This window comes from Callithrix jacchus, chromosome 8 (genome assembly GCF_049354715.1).
Source record: "Callithrix jacchus isolate 240 chromosome 8, calJac240_pri, whole genome shotgun sequence".
Taxonomy (NCBI): Eukaryota; Metazoa; Chordata; class Mammalia; order Primates; family Cebidae; genus Callithrix; species Callithrix jacchus.
This window is the reverse complement of record NC_133509.1, coordinates 43,972,203-43,992,047: the sequence shown is the minus strand read 5'-3', so window position 1 is coordinate 43,992,047 and position 19,845 is coordinate 43,972,203. Positions and strand designations below refer to the sequence as shown.

At 37.4% G+C, this 19,845-nt stretch overlaps 1 protein-coding gene across 16 annotated transcripts in view; it reads left to right on the top strand.

The window, feature by feature from the left end:
• Positions 1–19,845, top strand: part of RFX7 (regulatory factor X7) — a 166,456-nt gene that overhangs the window by 69,605 nt on the left and 77,006 nt on the right. For 8 of the 16 annotated variants that reach the window (XM_054239678.2, XM_078334273.1, XM_054239675.2 and 5 more), the window contains one exon: positions 453–486. The exons of 1 other annotated variant lie outside the window; for it this stretch is intronic. In XM_054239678.2, the coding sequence (XP_054095653.2) occupies positions 453–486 (34 nt within the window). Of the gene's footprint in view, positions 1–452; positions 487–13,012; positions 13,079–19,845 lie in introns of all 16 variants that reach the window. 7 more of the 16 variants (XM_054239676.2, XM_078334271.1, XM_054239677.2 and 4 more) reach the window with 1 other exon arrangement.

Genomic DNA, 19,845 nt, shown 5'->3' with positions numbered 1-19,845 from the left:
TGTGTCTGTGCGTAGAGACGGGTGGGGGGAACAGAATCTTGATAAATCTTACAAGCTACAGATCATAGTACATCATTATGACTTTTAAGTGCTAAGCAAATTATTGTCCAGAGTGGCAGGCAAACAGTAAAAATCATAATTACTGCAAGCTCTGTGCCATACTTTTAAGTATAGTAATAAATGTGCATTTATATACTGTTAAAAATTGTTTACTCAAAATAAACTTAGGAAATATTTTGACCATACTTTAAGATTAAATTTAGTACAATGAATGGAAAATAGATTTTTGTTTTGCTTTGTGAAAAACACAGTTTTAGGCCACAATCCTTAATCTTAGTAGGATGCTGTATTTTTTTCATAGTAAGGAAGACTAAATTATCACATCTTACTGAGAATTTTGCAGATATTTCATAAACTTTTCATTTACTAACCTAACTTTCTCTTTCTTTTAGCAAAACTGTACAATCTAAAGTGGACTGCATTTTGGTAAGTGAAATAACTAATCTTAAAGTTCTTTTGCAATAAGGTTTTACCACAATATAAAATATAAACTTTTTAAGGAAATCTTGATTTTAAATATAATCCAACTCCAGTGAATAAAATTTGACATTTTAATTACAGCCTCCTCAGGTGAATTGTTTATAAGCTATCTAGATACTTTCCTATATTTCATCAATAATAAAATAACAATCTTAGGTAATTACATGTTTTTGAATCTTACTGGCTTTTACTGAAAGATTGCTTAAACAAACATTTAATTAAACTGGATATTTATTTTTCGATTCTAATAACTTTGTAAGAATTTGTTTAGAGAAAAGTTTTTAAAGATGTTTAATGGATTAGTTTTGTTAAGATAGCATATCTCATGTTTTGGTTGCTAGCATGTGGGAATTAAGCAATAATAATAGTTTAAGTTTAGATTCTACTTAATAAACCGTAAAAATTTGTTTTCAAAAAAGCTTTTAAGATGTTTAGTGGATTAGTTTTTGTTGGGTTGCCAGCTTTTAAGATTTAAAGCCACAATAATAGTTTAAATTTAGATTGTATTAATAGAGTTGTAGTTTCTTAGGTCTTCTCTTAAAAGCGTGAGGGAAGGAGCATGCAGCTACTGGGAAATCTGGAGTATAGCTGATTTCTTTCATAACATCTCTGCTGAAAGGCTACCCTCTAGAGTTTAGAACATACGAAGGCTCTGTACTGTTAGATTCCCCAAATTGTCAGTGTTGTTACTTCTCTTTTCCTGCGTGTGACTGCAAAAGTTCTCCTATCCAAGTTTGAGTCTTGCTTATACACTAACCTGAGATTGGTGGTGGTGGTGGTCTGTTTCAGTGTCTGGTGCTGAAATAGTATGATGTCTTATTAGCTTATGTTATTATTAGCTTATTATCCTCTAGGTAGGTGAATAAATAGGAATAGTTTATAGGAGAAGATATAATTTAATCAGTTTTCTTTTACTCTTCTAGCCTAATAGCTAAAAGAGAACTTTGTGGAGGTGTTTTTCTTTTCCTTTTCACTTACTCTTCCTTTTGTTTTTTGTGTGTGTGTGTGTGTGTGTGTGTCGTTTTTTGTTTTTTGGGTTTTTTATTTTTTGTCTTATAATAAACCTTTGAAGTAAGTAATCTCGCACCTCCCTTTTACAAATGAAGATACCAATGCTCTTGCATTTCATTCAAAAAATTATTAAACAAAATTATTGAACAGTTTTACTCATAAGGGATACCAAACAGAAAAGACATATTCTCTGCCCTTAAGAAATCTAGTCTGTTATTAAGAGAGATATTTAAGAGTACTCTTAAGACCTGGGAAAGTGGCAATTGGGGATGGAGGGAGTAACACATTCCCGCCAACCCCCAGAGCATTTCCTCTGTCTTCCAGCTCTTTAACTGTCTCATCGTTTATGTGTCATTCTGTAATTATTTCATGATTACCATATACTAGACCCTGTTCTTGGTACCAGAGTACAGTGGTAAGCAAGACAGACACAGTTCTTATCTATCTAAGGCTACTTCCTTTCTTTGCAATACTTGAGATAACTTTGGAGGATTACTCCTTTTTTCTCTTCATTGAAAAAAGGCAGAAGAAAATTGGTATACATTATAAAATATGACATTTATAAAATGCTAAGTAAGAACAAAAGTCTTTTTAAAGTCTTTTAAGAGTTCAGAAGTGTTTATATTTTAGTGTAAGTTTTAGAATATATGTAAATGTTTACTCAGTAATTTAAAAATACTGTTAGGTCCTAGACATACAGTGATGAACAAGATACTAAGACCTCTCCTCTCATGATCCTTTTATTTTATTGGGTGAGGTAGACATTTAAAAAGTGAGCAAATAAGTAAGCATTATAATTCAGATAACGATAAAGATACAACACAATTTTTAAAAGGCAAAGGCAGACAGGCCGTGGTGGGTAGGGTAACCTTAGATAGGGTGGCCAGGGAAAGCTTCTCGGAGGAGGTGACATTTGAGTGGTGACCTGAGTAATAAGAAGCCACCCTTGAGTCATGATCTGCTGGTGATACACACAAGGTAGAAGAGGAACAGTAGGTACAAAAATTTTGAAGGAGGAATGAGTTGGGGATATTTGAAGAATATAGGATCCCAGTGTGCTGGAACTTATGGAAGTAAGTAGAGAGTGATAGAAAAGTTCAAGCAGGGAGTTGTTCGTGTATTGCATATTTAGTCATGGCAAGTAATATCCTATGTGCATGAGAAGCTGATTAGATGATTTTATGCAGAGAATAGTACAATCCAATTTTTTTTAATACCCTGGCTATAGTTGGAACAGTGGATTGTAGGAGGATATGAGTAGAAGCAGGAAAATTAATTAGGCTATTGCAGAAGTCCAGTAGATAATTCAAGGCTCTTACTCAGATGATGGCGATGGAAGTTTTTTTTTTTTTAAGTAGATGGATTTAGGCATATTTTGGATATGAAGCTAGTAGGCCTTGCTTGCTGATAGATTGAATGTGGAGAGGAAACAGGAATCAAGGATGATTCCTTTCAGTCTAAAGCACTTCTTCTAGTATTTCTTATACCACAGGTTTGTAATGAATTTTCTCAGTCTGTTTATCTGTGAACATCTTCATTTTGCCTTCAGTTTTAAAACATAGTTTTGCTTGAAATAGAATTTCTAGTTTACAGTTTCGTTTGCTTGTTTTTTCTTTTATTATTTTGAATGTGTTATTCCATTGCCTTTTGGACATCAGCCATTAATTATATTATTGTATTCCTTTACGTTTTATTTTGTTGGTGTTAAGATTTATCCTAGATTCATTTTCTCAGTCATTCACTTCTCTCTCCCTGACTTTTAACAGTTTGACTATGTATATAGTGGATCACTTTCTGTTTGTCCTATGTGGGCTTTGTGGAGCTCACATAGATTAGTTGGATTTGGGATGCTTTCAACCATTATCTTCCGAATGCTTTTTCAGGCCCTTGATTCTCCCCTTCTAAAATTCCCATTTCACATATGTTGAAATGATTGATGTTATTTTTCTTGTCTCTCTGAAGCTCTATTAATTTTTTTCTCTGATTATCTTTATGCTGTAGTTTCTTTATCTTTACTAAGATTCCCTGTTGTCTGACTCATTGTCGTTCTGTTTTTCTTTGTGTGTTTAAGTATAGCCCGCCTCATCCTAGCAGCACTACTGTTCAAACCATGTGGTTTTGAACACATGGTTTCATGGAGATAGGTCAGTGTAGCAGCCATAAGCAAGAATAATAAAGACTCTCATAGTTACTACTACCTGAAGTTCAGTAGTCTTTATAGACTAAACACTTCCCAGTATGTTGTTTGCCTGTAGTTAGTTTCCAGAACCTAGTTTCTGACCGTTTTGTGTCTTTTTATAGTTGTAGAATTAGCCAACCTCTTTACTTCCTTTTCCAGATATCTCAATCTTCTTATATTTATTATATTTTATTCTCCAAGTTTTATAGTCATAGTGTTTTTCTTTTAGACGTTTGAACCATTATGTGTTAAATTTGTGTTTGTTTTAAGGTGAACTTCAAGGTTCATTTTTTACATTATGGATGGATATCCAGTTTTGTGTATATACACACACACACACACACACACACACACACAATTGCACTTTAGGTTCTGGGGGTACATGTGAAGAACTTGCAGATTTGTTACATAGGTACATACATGGCAGTGTGGTTTGGTGCCTCCATCCCCATCACCTATATCTGACATTTCTCCCCATGTTATCCCTCCCCAACTCCCTACCCCCTGCTGTCCCTCCCCTAGTCTCCCCCAGCAGACCCAGTTGTGTGATGCTCCCCTCCTTATGTCCATGTGTTCTCATTGTTCAACACCCGCCTGTGAGTGAGAACATGCAATGTTGAATTTTCTGTTCTTGTGTCAGTTTGCTGAGAAAGATGGTTTCCAGGTTCATCTATGTCCCTACAAAGGACACGAACTCATCATTTTTTTATGGCTGCATAGTATTCCATGGTGTATATGTGCCACATTTTCCCTGTCCAGTCTATCATCGATGGGCATTTGGGTTAGTTGCAGGTCTTTGCTATTGTAAACAGTGCCACAATGAACATACCTGTGCATGTGTCTTTATAACAGAATGATTTATAATCCTTTGGATATATACCCAATAATAGAATTGCTAGATCAAATGGAATTTCTCTTTCTAGGTCCTTGAGGAATTGCCACACTGTCTTCCACATTGGTTGAACTAATTTATACTCCTACCAACAGTGTAAAAGTGTTACTATTTCTCCACATCCTGTCCAGCATCTATTGTCTCCAGATTTTTTAATGATCGCCATTCTAACTGGTGTGAGATGGTATCTCAATGTGGTTTTGATTTGCATTTCTCTAATGACCAGTGATGATCAGCATCATTTCATACGTTTGTTGGCCCCATATATGTCTTCTTTTGAAAAGTGTCTGTTCATATCCTTTGCCCACTCTTGGATGGGTTTGTTTGTTTTCTTTCTTGTAAATCTGTTTTAGTTCTTCATAAATTGTGGATATTAGCCCTTTGTCAGATGGGTAGATTGCAAAAATGTTTCCCATTCTGTTGGTTGCTGGTTCACTCTAATGATGTTTGTTTTGCCGTGCAGAAGCTCTGGAGTTTAATTAGGTCCCATTTGTCTATTTTGGCTTTTGTTGCCAGTGCTTTCGGTGTTTTAGTCATGAAGTGCTCGCCTATGCCTATGTCCTGAATGGTTTTGCCTAGGTTTTCTTCTTGGGTTTTCATGGACTTATGTCTTATGTTTAAGTCTTTAATCCATCTGGAGTTAATTTTAGTGTAAGGTGTTAGGAAGGGGTCCAGTTTCTGCATTCTGCACATGGCCAGTTTTCCCAACACCATTTATTAAACAGGGAATCCTTTCCCCATGGCTTGTTTTTGTCAGGTTTGTCAAAGATCACATGATTGTAGATGTGTGGCGTTTCCTCCGAGGCCTCTGTTCTGTTCCACTGGTCTATATCTCTGTTTTGGTACCAGTACCATGCTGTTTTGATTACTGTAGCCTTGTAGTACAGTTTGAAGTCAGGTAGAATGATGCCTCCAGCTTTGTTCTTTTTGCTTAGAATTGACTTGGCTATGCAGGCTCTCTTTTGGTTCCATATGAAGTTTAAGGTGGTGTTTTCCAGTTCTGTGAGGAGGGTCATAGGTAGCTGGATGGGAATAGTATTGAATTTATAAATTACTTTGGGCAGTATGGCCATTTTCACGATATTGATTCTTCTAACCATGAGCTGGAATGTTTCTACATCTGTTTGTGTCTTATTTCCTTGAGAAGTGGTTCGTAGTTCTCCTTGAAGAGGTCCTTTACATCCCTTGTTAGTTGTATTCCTAGGTATTTTATTCTCTTTGTAGCAGTTATGAATGGCAGTTCATTCTTGATTTGGCTCTCTTTAAATCTGTTATTGGTATATAGGAATGCTTCTGATTTCTGCACATTAATTTTGTATCCTGAGACTTTACTGAAGTTGCTTATCAGTTTCAGGAGATTTTGGGCTGAGATGATGGGGTTTTCTAAATATACAATCATGTCGTCTGCAAATAGAGACAATTTGACTTCCTCTTTTCCTAATTGAATAGTTTTCATTTCTTTTTGTTGCCTGATTGCTGTGGCCTGAACTTCTAATACTATATTGAATAGGAGAGGTGAGAGAGGGCATCCTTGTCTAGTTCCAGATTTCAAAGGGAATGCTTCCAGTTTTTGCCCATTCAGTAGCTTTTATTATTTTGAGGTAGTTCCATCAATACCTAGTTTATTCAGAGTTTTTAGCATAAAGCGTTGTTGAATTTTCTCGAAAGCCTTCTCTGCATCTATTGAGATAATCATGTGGTTTTTGTCTTTGGTTCTGTTTATGCGGTGAATTACATTTATAGACTTGGGTATGTTGAACCAGCCTTGCATCCCCGGGATGAAACCTACTTGATCGTGATGGATAAGCTTTTTGATGTGCTGTTGCAATCAGTTTGACAGTATTTTATTGAAGATTTTTGCATCTATGTTCATCATGGATATTGGCCTGAAGTTTTCTTTTCTTGTTGGGTCTCTGCCAGGTTTTGTTATCAGGATGATGTTGGTCTCATAAAATGATCTGGGAAGGATTTCCTCTTTTTGGATTGTTTGGAATAGTTTCAGAAGGATTGGTACCAACTCCTATTTGTATGTCTGGTAGAATTCAGCTGTGAACCCATCTGGACCTGAACTTTTTTTGGTTGGTAGGCTGTTAATTGCTGCGTCAACGTCAGACCTTGTTATTGGTCTATTCAGGGTTTCAACTTCTTCCTGGTTTAGTCTTGGGAGGGTGCAAGTGTCCAGGAATTTATCCATTTCTTCCAGGCTTACTGGTTTATGTGCATAGAGTTGTTTGTAGTAATCTCTGATGGTAGTTTGTATTTCTGTGGAATCGGTGGTGATACCCCCTTATCATTCTTTATTGCATCTATCTGATTCTTCTCTCTTTTCTTTTTTATTAATCTGGCTAGTGATCTGTCTATTTGTCAGTCTTTTCAAAAAACCAGCTCCTGGATTTATTGATTTTTTGAAGGGTTTTTTATGTCTCTCTCTCCTTCAGTTCTGCTCTGATCCTAGTTATTTCTTGTCTTCTGCTAGCTTTTGAGTTTTTTTATCTTCCTCCTCTAGCTCTTTCAATTTTGATATAAGGTGTCGATTTTAGATCTTTCCTTGCTTCTCATTTAAATGTGTCCCAGAGATTCTGTTATGTTGTATCTTCATTCTTATTGGTTTCGAAGAACAAATTTATTTCTGCCTTCATTTCATTGTTTATTGACTCTGAACATTCAAGAGCCAGTTGTTCAGTTTTCATGAAGCTGTGTGGCTCTGAGTTAGTTTCTTAATCCTGAGTTCTAGTTTGATTGCACTGTGGTCTGAGAGACTGTTGGTTATGATTTCCATCCTTTTGCATTTGCTGAGGAATGATTTACTTCCAATTATATAGTCAGTTTTAGAATAGGTGTGATGTGGTGCTGAGAAGAATTTTTATTTTGTGGATTTGTGATAGAGAGATCTGTAGATGTCTATTTGGTTTTCTTGGTACAGATCTGAGTTCAAGTCCTGGATATCCGTGTTAATTTTCTGTCTCCTTGATCTGTCTGATATTGACAGTGGAGTGTTAAAGTCTCCCACTATTACTGTGTGGGAGTCTGAGTCTCCTTGTAGGTCATTAAGAGCTTGCTTTATGTATCTGGGTGCTTCTGTATTGAGTTCATATAAATTTAGGATCTTTAGCTCTTCTTGTTGCATTGATCCTTTTACCATTGTGTAATGCCCTTCTTTGTCTCTTTTGATCTTTGTTGCTTTAAAGTCTGGTTCATCAGAGACTAGGATCGCAACTCCTGCTTTTTTTTTAATCTCCATTTGGTGGTAAATGTTCCGCCATCCCTTTATTTTGAGACTTTGTGTATCCTTGCATGTGAGATGGGTTTCCTGGATACAGCACAATGATGGGTTTTGACTTTTTATCCAATTTGCCAGTCTGTGTCTTTTGATTGGGGCATTTAGCCCATTTACATTTAAGGTTATTAGTGTTATATGTGAATTTGATCCTGCCATTTTGATGCTAACTGGTTGTTTTGCCCATTAGTTGACACAGTTTCTTCATTGTGTCGATGCTCTTTACCATTTCGTATGTTTTTGGAGTGGCTGGTACTGGTTGTTCCTTTCTATGTTTAGTGCTTCTTTCAGGAGCTCTTGTAAGGCAGGCCTGGTGGTCATGAAATCTCTGAGTACTTGCTTGTTCGTAAAGGATTTTATTTCTCCATTGTTTATGAAGCTTAGTTTGGCTGGATATGAAATTCTAGGTTGAAAGTTACTTTCTTTGAGGATGTTGAATATTGGCCCCCACTCTCTTCTGGCTTGTAGGGTTTCTGCCAAGAGATCCGATGTGAGTCTGATGGGCTTGTGGGTTTCTGCCAAAAGATCCGATGTGAGTCTGATGGGCTTGGGTTATACTTGTGGATAACCTGACCTTTCTTTCTGGCTGCCCTTAGCATTTTTTCCTTCATTTCAACCCTGGTGAATCTGAGGATCATGTGCCTTGGGGTTGCTCTTCTTGAGGAATGTCTTTGTGCTGTTTTTTGTATTTCCTGGACTTGAATGTTGGCCTAACTTGCTAGGTTGGGGAAATTCTCCTGGATAATATCCTGAAGAATGTTTTGCAGCTTGTATTCATTCTCTCTGTCACATTCAGGTACACCTGTCAAATCTGTAGATTAGGTCTTTTCACATAATCCCATATTTCTTAAAGGCTTTTTTCATTTGTTTTTACTCTTTTTTCGCAAATCTTGCCTTCTCATTTTATTTCATTGAATTGGTCTTCAATCTCTGATACTCTTTCTTCTGTTTGGTTGATTCAACTATTGAAATTTGTGAATGCTTTGCTAAGTTATTGTGTTGTGTTTTTTCAGGTCCATCAATTCATTTATATTCCTCTCTAAGCTATTTATTCTTGTTAGTATTTCATCAAACCTTTTTTCATGGTTCTTGGTTTCTTTATGTTGTGGTAGAACATGTTCTTTTAGGTCAGAGAAGTTTGTTATTCCCCACTTTCTGAAGGAAATGTTTCTGTCAATTCATCAGACTCATTCTCTAGCCTTGTTCCCTTGCTGGTGAGTTGTGATCTCTTGGAGGAGGAGAAGCGTTCTGGTTTTGGGTGTTTTCATCCTTTTTGTGCTCATTTCTTCCCATCTTTGTGGATTTATCTACCTGTGGTTTCTGTAGGTGGTGACTTTCAGATGGGGGTCTCTGAATGGATGTCCTTTTTGTTGTTGATGAAGTTCTTCTGGAATTTTTTTTGTTTGCCTTCTAACAGTTAGGCCCCTCTGCTGCAGGACTGCTGGAGGTCCACTCCAGACCCTGTTTGCCTGGGGATCACCTGCGGCAGCTGCAGAAAAGTAAGGGTTGCTGCCAGCGTCTTCTCCTGTTACCTTGTCCCAGAAGGATACCCACCAGATGTCAGCCTGAGCTCTCCTTTATGAGGGGTCTCTTTGGATATACAGGGGTTGGAGAGCTGCTTGAGGAGACAGTCTGTCCCTGATAGGAGCTCAGGTGCTGATCTGTGAGCTCCGTTGTTCTGTTCAGAAATGCTGGGCAGGTACGTTTAAAACTGCTGCAGTGGAACTCATAACTGTTCTGTCCTGGGAAGGTGGGGCTTTATAAGTTCCTGACATGCTGCTGCCTTTTTTCCGAGACAGCCTGCCCAGCGAGGAGGTAGCCTAGTCACAGTCTGCCAGCAGAGGCATTGCTGAGCTGCTGTGCCCAGCTGCTGTGTGAACTTCCTCACAGTTTTGTTTATAGTGGTATAGTTCAAACTGCTTTGGTAATGGTGGTCTGCCTCAGTAATGGCAGACTGCCTCGGTAATGGTGGACTGCCTCGGTAATGGCGGACTCCCTCAGTAATGGACTGCCTCAGTAGTGGCGGACTGCCTCGGTAATGGTAGATGCCCTTCCCCCCGCAGAGCTGGACTGTCCCTGGTCCAGCTGTGCTTGCTGTGAAACTCTCAATCCAGAGTGTTTCAGATTGCTGGTCTTTGTGAGGGTGGGACCTGCCAGGCCAGATCACCTGGCTCCCTATTTCAGCCCCCTTTTTTTCAGTTGATTGGGTGACTGTCTCCCAGGCGTTCCAGGCGCCCATATTTATGTGAGTTTCTATGCAGAGACCCGCAGCGCCGGCTGTGCTGGAGATGTGGTGCTTTTCCGCCTGGGAATCTCCTGGTCTGTGGGCAGTAAAAATTCATTTGGAAATGTAGTGATTACTCACCCTCCGCATTCTCACTGGGAACTGCACTCCAGAGCTGTTCCTATTCGGCCATCTCAGATATCCAGTTTTCTGGCACCATTTATTGGAAAGTCTACCCCTTCCCAGTCACCTCCTATATAAAAAAATCATTATATGTGGGTCTTTTTCTAGACTCTTTTTTTCCCATTGATTGCTGTGTCTGTCTTTATGACATCACTACACTGTCTTGTTTACTGTGCTTTATAGAAAGTTTTGATATCAGATAATATAAATGTTTCAGATTTTTTCTGGCATTTCCATATAAATTTTAGTTACTTTGTCAATTTTTATTTTTTTAAGACAGTTGTACTTGGATTTTTGTTGGGATTACATCAACTTATGGGTCAATTCGGGGACAATTGATGTCTTATTCACAAATTTTAATTCATGAGCTTGGTGTATCTCCATTTCAGTTGGTTCTTCTATAATTTCAGCATGTTTTGTTATTTTCTATGTATAGGTTTTGTAGACAATTTATGAAAACTGAAGTTTTTAGATGCTACGAAGTATGGCATTTAAAAATTTTTGTTTTCCATTGTTTTATTACTAATAATTATATTGATCTTGTAAACCTGTAAACTTGCTAAATAACCTATTAAATCTAGTTACTTTTATGTAGTCTTTAGGATTTTCTGCCCACCCAATCATATTATCTATGAATAAAGAAAAGTTTATGTGCCAGTTTCTTTTGCTTATCTTATTGTACTGCTAGGAACTCTGGGAGGTAGGTGAGTAGAAATCTGAGAGTGAATTTGTTTGCCTTGTTTCTGATCTTAAGGAAGAAACAGTGATTCATTCACCATACAATATGAAGTCAATTTTAGCCTGTTCATGGATACTCTTCAGGTTAAATGTGTTACTTTCTGTGTCTATTTTGCTAAGAGTTTTTTTAATCATAGTTACATGCTGTTTTTTGTTTTTTTGTATTTGAGATGAGTCTCACTCTATCCGTAGGCTGGAGTGCAGTGGTGCAGTCACACTCACAGCACGCTCCACCTTCCAGGTTGAAGCAATTCTCCTGCCTCAGCCCCTCTAGTAGCTGGGACTATAGGCCTGTGCCACCAAGCCCAGCTAATTTTTGTAATTTTAGTACAGACAGGTTTCACCATGTTGGTCAGGATGGCCTGTATCTCTTGACCTCGCAATCTGCCTGTCTTGGCCTCCCAAAGTGGTGGGATTACAGGCGCAAGCCACCACATCTGGCCATATGCTGATTTTTGTCAAACAGTTTTTCTGTACTTACTAATAGTTTCTATTTCTATATAATCATATTTCATATTTTTACATTGAAGTATCTAATCTACTATAAATCCCAGCCACTAAATTTTCTCTTCTAGATCCTATATTTTTTCAGTTCTAGAAATTCAAATTGATTTGTTTGTTTTTTTTTGAGAAGGAGTTTCACTTTCGTTGTCCAACCTGGAGTGCAGTGGCACATCTGGGCTCACTGCAGCCTCCGCCTCCCAGGTTCAAGTGATTCTCCTGCCTCAGCCTTCCAAGTAGCTTGCCACCATGCCCAGCTAATGTTTGTATTTTTAGTAGAGACAGTGTTTTGCCATGTTGGCCAGGCTGGTCTCCAACTCCTGGCCTCAAGCTATCTCCCAACATTGGCCTCTCAAAGTGCTGGGATTACAGGCATGAGCCATTGTGCATGGCCTGAAATTCTACTTTTTTATAGTTCTTTTTTATATCCTTCATTTTGTTTCTTTCGTAAATACTTGTCTTAAATTCCCTCGTTGACTGCTAATTGTAGTATCTGTACCATTTGTTTCTCTATCATTTTCTGTATCATCTCTATCAATCTCCACCTCCTGAATTCAATTGATTCTCCTGTCTCAGCCTCCCAAGTAGCTGGGATTACAGGCGCCAACCCCCATGCCCAGCTAATTTTTATATATATATATATATTTTTTTTTTTTTAGCAGAGACAAGGTTTCACCATGTTGGCTAGGCTGGTATTTAACTCCTGACCTCAGGTGATCCACCTGCCTTGGCCTCCAAAAGTGCTGGAATTACAGATGTAAGCCACGGTGCCCAGCCTTTTGTTTTGTTTTGTTTTTGTTTTTGTTTTTTTGAGACAAAGTTTCACTCTTGTTGCCCAGACTGCAGTGCAATGGCACATCCCTGGCTCACTGCAACCTCTGCATTCTGGGTTCAAGCAGTTCTCTTGCTTGAACTCTGGAGTAGCTGGGATTACAGGTGCTTACTTCCACACCAGGCTAATTTTTTGTGTTTTTAGTAGAGATAGGGTTTCACCATTTTGGCCAGGCTGGTCTCAAAATCATCATCTCAGGTGATCAACCCACCTCAGCCTCCCAAAGTGTTTGGATTACAGGTGTGAGCCACCATGTCCAGCCTGTGGTCCATTTTATTTCCTGATTTTTGTTTCAGTTACAGGTCATATTTTTCTGCTTCTTCGCATATCTAATAATTTTTACGTTAGTGCTGAACACTGATTTTTATGTTTTTTTTTGAGTATTTGAGTTTTCTTCTCTTCTTTAAAGTGTATTGAAGTTTGTTTCAGCAAAACTGGAACATGTGTCAGCCAGTTGTAGATCACCGGTAGCTCTTTGCCCAGTCTTATGGAATTTTCATCTACATATGTACAGTTTAGTTTTCACTTATAGATTCCAAATCTCCATAGGGATTTGTGTAGATTTTGAAGCTGTTTCTTTATCTTTCTTCCATATGGTACTTTGCCACCTTGAACACTAACCTCTTTCTCTTTAGCTCTGCAGTACTGCCTTGCTCTGCTTGAGTTCCTCCTTTCTGCACCAACAGTCAAGTTGTCTTCAGGTAGAAGCATCTCATTTGTTTTTTCTCTCTCAGTTCTAACAGTCTTTACTTTTTGTTGTCCAATTTCTTAAAACACTTGTTTCCTATATTTTCATGTTTTGAGATGGTGGAGCTGGGAGAGTTGCTGCAGTATCAGGTGCTCCACTGCGGCCACATGCAGAAGTCTATGAACAGCTATTTTAAGGATTCAATAAAATATATAGGCCCCTTCTCACCCTATGTTTCTTCAGTGATTTATTATGCACTGTTCTTCACTAAACCTATGTCAGACTTCTTTAGCTCAAGCTACTAAACTCACCTCTTCTTTTCTTGCTGCCAGCAAATGATCTTGCCTTCTACTTCTCTGAGAAAATAGGAAGTTGCCATGTAGGTACTCCACTAAATTAATGCCATTTCTTGTCCCTAACTTAATATTTGCTCAGTTATATACCAGTTCTTGTCTTCCTTCCCTTGTCTCTCAAGTGAAGAGTTGTCCTTCTGCCTGTCTGAATGCTGATCTCTCTCTCCCTTCCCTCTAGGTCCCATCCCTTCCCATCTCAGAATTCATGTCATGATATATTTTCTTTCTCCTACTTCTTTATTTTCTTATTTTCTACTGGCCTATTTTCATTAATAGTTAAATGCTTAATTTTACCCCCATCTTTAAAAAGGAAATCTTTCCTAAAACCCACAACCTTTCTCTAGCTACCACTCTATCTTTTTCCTTTTGAAAGAGTAAAGTCAAAGTTTAGTCAAAGTGTTGATTGTACTTAGCCTCATGTCTCATCTTCCATTCAGTTTTGAACCCCGGTAACAAAAATCTTCTAATACCACTCCTCTAAAACTTACATTTATAAAAGATATCATGACCCCTTACTGCCAAATATAATAGGTAATATCAGTCCCAGCTAACAGCCCTTTTTCATTTCTCTCTGTTGTCCATTTCCTTACACACGCTAACCCCTCGTCCCCCCATTTTGGTACATTCTCGTTTTTTAAATCCTTTATGATGCCACGCTATCCTGGTTTTCATGTTACATTTTAGGCCGTTGCTTCAAGGGTGTCTGTTCCTTTGTATTTTGTCTATATTTGTCCAAAGTAATCTCATCTACTTTGATGTTCAATTAATCTCATCATACTGATGACTCCTAGTTATATGTCTCCATCCTAAGCTCTAGGCCCATATATCCAACTCTGTCAGCTGATCAGTTTTACTGGGATGTCACATAGATACTTCAAACTCAACTTTTCCAGAGCCAAACTCCTATCATACCCTCAATTCTGTACCTATCTGTTTTAGTTTCCTATTGCTGCTATAACAAATTAACATAAATTTAGAGGCTGCATAAAATAACAGATTATTTTAAGAGTTTTGTGGGCCAGCAGTCTGATGTGGGTCTCACAGGAATAAAACTAAGTTGTTAGCAGTGCCATGGGTTTTTTGTTTTATTTTGTTTTTTTCTGGAGACTCTAAGGGAAGAGTATGTTTCTTTGCCTTTTTTAGCTTCTAATGGCTGTATCATCAAAGCCATTTTGAGTCTTTCATACATTGCATCACTCTGACAAGGCTCTTTTTTGTAGTCAAATCTCCTTAAACCTCACTCTTAGCAGGATACCTGAGTATATATATTGATCCTAGTCAGATAAGCCAAGATAATCTTCCCATTTTAAGATTCTTAATTTAGTCCTATCTGCAAAGCCCTTTTTGCAATGCAAATTCCCAGGAATTCAAAGATTAGGTCATGAACATTTCTGGGTTCATTATTCTGTCTGTCATACTGTCTTAGTGAATGGTACTGACTCATCTAACCTAAAAACCTAGAAGTCAGTTTCAACTCCTCCTCAACCTGCTTTTCAACTAGTCAGTTACCAGGACCTATCAGCAATTCCTTGGTTGCTCTATTCTTGTCTATTCCTACTGCTACTGCATTAATTCAGATCATCATAATTATTAGAGATACTGCAACTCTTTTTCTGCTTCTAGTCTTTCCACATTCATTCTTTTCTCCACACTGTCATCATAGTCATCTTTATAAAGTTCTGTTTGTTTCACACCATTGCTTAAAAGTTTTCATTGGTTCCCTATTGCTTTATGGCCTGGAAGATTCTTCATACTCAGACCTTATCTTTTTTGTCTAACCTTATCTTTCTCTACTCTCCCCACAGCCTATCAGCAAGCTGTGGAGTAGAAGAGAATATTTATTCCCTCAGTCTGTAACAGCATTATCCATGAAAGTTTCTATGGTGGTAGAAATGTTTTATATTGTATATGCACTATTCAGTATGGTAGTCAGTAGCCATGTGTACCTACTTAATACTCGAAAGGTGGTTAGTGTGACTGAGGAGTTAACTTTTCATTTTAATTCTAATTAATTTGAAGTTAAATAGCCAAATGCGGCTAGTGGCTACTACTTGGACAGCAGAGATCTCCAACAATGTTTCTCAACCAGAGGCAGTATTTGCTCTCCACGTCTCTAGGGGACATTTGACAATATATTGAGGCATTTTTGGTTTTCATACTTGGGGAATACTTACGGTATCAGATGGGTAGAGGTCAAGGATGTTCTTTCAACATCCTACAAAACAGGATGTCTCCTGCCCCCGTAACAGACTCAGCCCAAAATGTCAGAGTGCTGAGATTGATAAAGTCTGATGTAGACTGTTTCTTCTTTTTTTGGTAATAGCTGCTTATATTTTAGGATTCGTCTTAGATACCAATGCTTCTGGAAAGCCTTCTGTGATTTCTCTGTTCTGTGATATCTGTGCATACCCTTATTTGTGTGATACAGTAACCTTTGTGGTAGTTATAATTGGCAATTATTTTTTTCTTGGCTTAAGTATAGGAACATATGCATTGGAATATACCCAGAGGCAGATGAACAAGATCAGTAAATATTTGCTGAGTGTATGAATGAATATAAACTAATGAATCAATCATTTAACATACTGTAGTTTAAAATACAAAGAAGTGTTGCCACCTTGAATTTATACCTTTTAGAGACCATACACTTATAAAATATTGGGAAATATTTTTGGGAGTTACTCTTCTTTTACCAGTAAGTAAAGATAACGTGTTCTTTTAGAAGGAAAGAATTTTTTTTTCTTTTTCTGTCATTCTCCCCTTGGCTCCTGCTCTACTCAATGTAGTATGCCCCTTCCTTCCATACTCACCTGTTAAGAGATAACCAATCTGATCCACCCCTACTCTGATCCCCAGAGTGGTTTTGGAAAAATAAAACTTTATTACATAAATGCAGGAAGGATTTAAGCAGGTGAAGTAGGACAATTAGACTAGAAACTAAAAAAAGCTTACTAGCAATGTAGCAGAGTGGCTCAGAGTTGAGCGTATGAAATTCAGCTGAGGTTGAATTCTTATCCTGCCATTCTTTTCTGAATTCCCATAATTCTAACCTAACTTAGGTAGGTATAAAGAAGGATTAATAGTACCTATTCCACTGAGTTGTCATAACTATTAAATGAGATAATTAGTGTAAAAATAGTGCATGGTACATAAGCACACAGGTCATCTTTAGTTGAAGGTGTTATATGTGTAAATTCATAATGTGGATCTAATTGACTTAATTTCCGTAAATATGTTTTTAAGTCTAAACATTAGTCAAGGATTGCATTTTATGTTCATCATGACAGAACTTAACTGTTTTAAAAATAAATGCTCACCATATGGAATTACTGAGGGCATAGTGTTCAAGTTCTTAAACATAGGGAGTGGAAGATAGAGAAAGTTTGGAACCTGGCTAAAGCCATCCAAGAAACTGGAAGGTATATAACGTAGAACACTCCATGCTTCCTCCCTCTCCAGCCTTTGTAGGTGTGATTCACTTTACCAGCAGAGCTCTTCTTGAGTTTCTTCACTTGCATAAGTTCTGTTTCTTTTTTTGCACTAGCTCAGAAGTTACCTTTTTCAGAAATCTTTGTTTATCTACTATGCATTTATCTGCAGATAACAGAAAATCCTAAGTACAGAATGAAGCAGCTGGTGGCTTAAAGCAGTAAGAGTTTGTGTCACCAAATGAGAAGTTCAGAGTTAGGTGTTCAAGAGTGATGCAATAATTGCAGTGCCTCCGGTGTTCTAGTCTCTTTTTTATTTGCTGTGTCATTTTTGGTTCTATCACATCATTGATGGCCTGCTGTACCACTATGCCATTAGTCCAAAGACCAAGGCAAGAAAAGGCGAAGAAGGGCAAATGGGCTTTCTTCTAGGGAAGCCGTCTTTTTTCTTCAGCATACCTCCTTATATTCAGGAAGGCCACTTTAGGAACTTCAACCTCCAGAGTAATGTCACATGGCTACTCCTGCCTGGAAGGGGAACTAGGACATATTTTGTTTTCTAGTCTCTAAACCAGAGGAAGAAAAAGAATGTAGTGGTTAGCAGCATATGTATCATGAGACAACCTATTAGCCATGCTGTCCAGTGTTAAGGGCCCCAGCTTTCTTGTACTCTGTGTATATCTCTATTGAAACTATTACTGTGTAGTAGTATGCTATCACTAGCTTAATTTGTTTTCTTCTCCAAAAATAAGTTTTGGAAGTAAGGGCTGGGACTTATGTCTCTGAATGCCTAGTACTTAACATTGTGTTTTCATGGAAGACGCTCAGTAAATATTTACTGGTTAGTTATTTACAAACAGGTTTATCAAAAAGTAAGTAAATATGCACATAATATCCTCTAAACAGTGAGTCTTTGATTGTTATTGTTAGTATTTATTGAGTAATTACCATGTGGCATACAAAGGCTTCACATGTTTTATCATTCAATCCTCATAATTTGCCTGTGAGGTTAATGTGTCATCATCATCATTTTGTAGATGGAGAAACAGACTCAGACAAGTTTAAGTAATTTACCTAAGGTTTTAAAAGTCACTTATTGGTAGAATTAGGCATTTAATCCAGATATCTAACTCCAGGGCCCAGACTTTTAAAAGCTATGCTGTATACTATATCATTCTTTACAAATTTTCTCAAGTATGAGCTTATAATCAAGAAAATGTCCCTTAAATTAATTTTCCAAATAGAAAGTAATCTGAAATGAAAAATTAAAAAGTGGCTTCATCTTACTGAATTTTAGTAATCAAGAACTCTAAATGCAGTCTGTTTTTAAAAGCAGGTTGTCTCAATGCTGTTTTAAAAACTTATGCTCACTAAAGCAAAATAGCTAAAATAATGTTAGATATTTAAGTTGATTACAATCGTGAAGACAATAGTGAAATCTAGAAGTAAAAAATATGAAGTATCTATGCTAGTTTTAAAGCTATGAAAAAATTTATCAGTAAAGAGAAATGAAAATGTTTGTAGTAGCATAATTATGAATAGATTTTTTTGTTAATGTTTTAACAAAAACAGTACAAATATAATTTTTACTTTAATAATAACCAGCATATCTTAAACTAAATTTCTTACCTGAGTTGCAACACTTTTAGATGTACAATGTCATAGTACACTTACTTATAAAGCTGATCTGATTATATTTTTCATAATCAGTTTAATAGTCAAGGTAAAATTTTACCCTGGATATATCTGACACCAGAGTATTTATTAGCTAGACCCAGCAGAGTGTGAAAGTTTTTCAGTCTGTATTACTTAGTCCCCTTATTTTACTTCAGCTATGTTGGACTACCTGAGAGGTATAGTAGGGACTAAAATGTAAGAGAAATAACTTTTTTTTCCTTGAGACATTGTCTCACTCTGTCACCCAGGCTGGAGCGCAGTGCTGTGATCATAGCTCACTGCAGCCTCAAATTCCTGGGCTCAACTCAAGTGATCCCTCTGCCTCAGTCTTCTGGGAAGCTGGGACTGTACATGCACACCACCAAACCTGGCAAAAATTTTTTTTGTTTTTTGTACAAATGAGGTTTTATTATGTTTCCAAGGCTGGTCTTGAATCAACCTCTGGTCTCAAGTGATCTTCCTTCAGCCTCCCATGATAAATAATTCTTAATATTTGGTGTACAAAAGGCCTAGTCTGCTGAGAGTCAACCAAAGGAGGATGGGAAATACTTTTTTTGGAATTCCTAAAATATGCTCCTTGGAATAGTAATTCCATGAAATAGGAATATGTTGTGCCAAAGATTCTATAGCCAGGAATGGTAGCTGTAGTCCCAGCTACTCAGGCTGGAAGATTGCTTGAGTTCAGGAGTTCTAGACTGCAGGAAACTACAGTTGTGCCATCACACTACAGTTTGGGTGACAGTGCAAGACCCCATCTCTTTAAACAACAACAACAACAAAAATGTTCCATAGTCAAGTACGTTCATGAACTCAATTAAAAAATGTCTTAAATGGTGTATCATGTTCAATATGGTCCAAAATTTTTTCCCTCTGAATCTCTCTTCCCCCTTTTCCTCATACAACTTCTTATGAAACTGGTGTTATGAAACACACTATTTTGCACTAGTAAAGTCTATAGGGCAAGTTTCTAGAGTAGAAAGAGAAATTACTTTTTACATGATCATCCAGAAATAACAGGAAGCAATCTCTCGACTAGTTCTAATGTTTGAGTCCCCTAAATTGACTAGTTTTGCTTTGGAGTTATTAAAACAAATAAAGGTTAAGAGGGCTCTGTATTTTGGTTCCGTTTAGCAAGGTTAATGTAAAATTAAATAACATGTAGTTTGCCAGGAACTCGGCTGAAAACAAGAGAAAAATATTTCTATCTCATGGATTCAGTAATTCCACAGCAATCCTCTAAGATGTTAGATGTAAGAGTAGACAACCTAGGCTGCATGTTGTGGCTCACAGCTATAATCCCAGCATAATCCTAGTAAGATTTT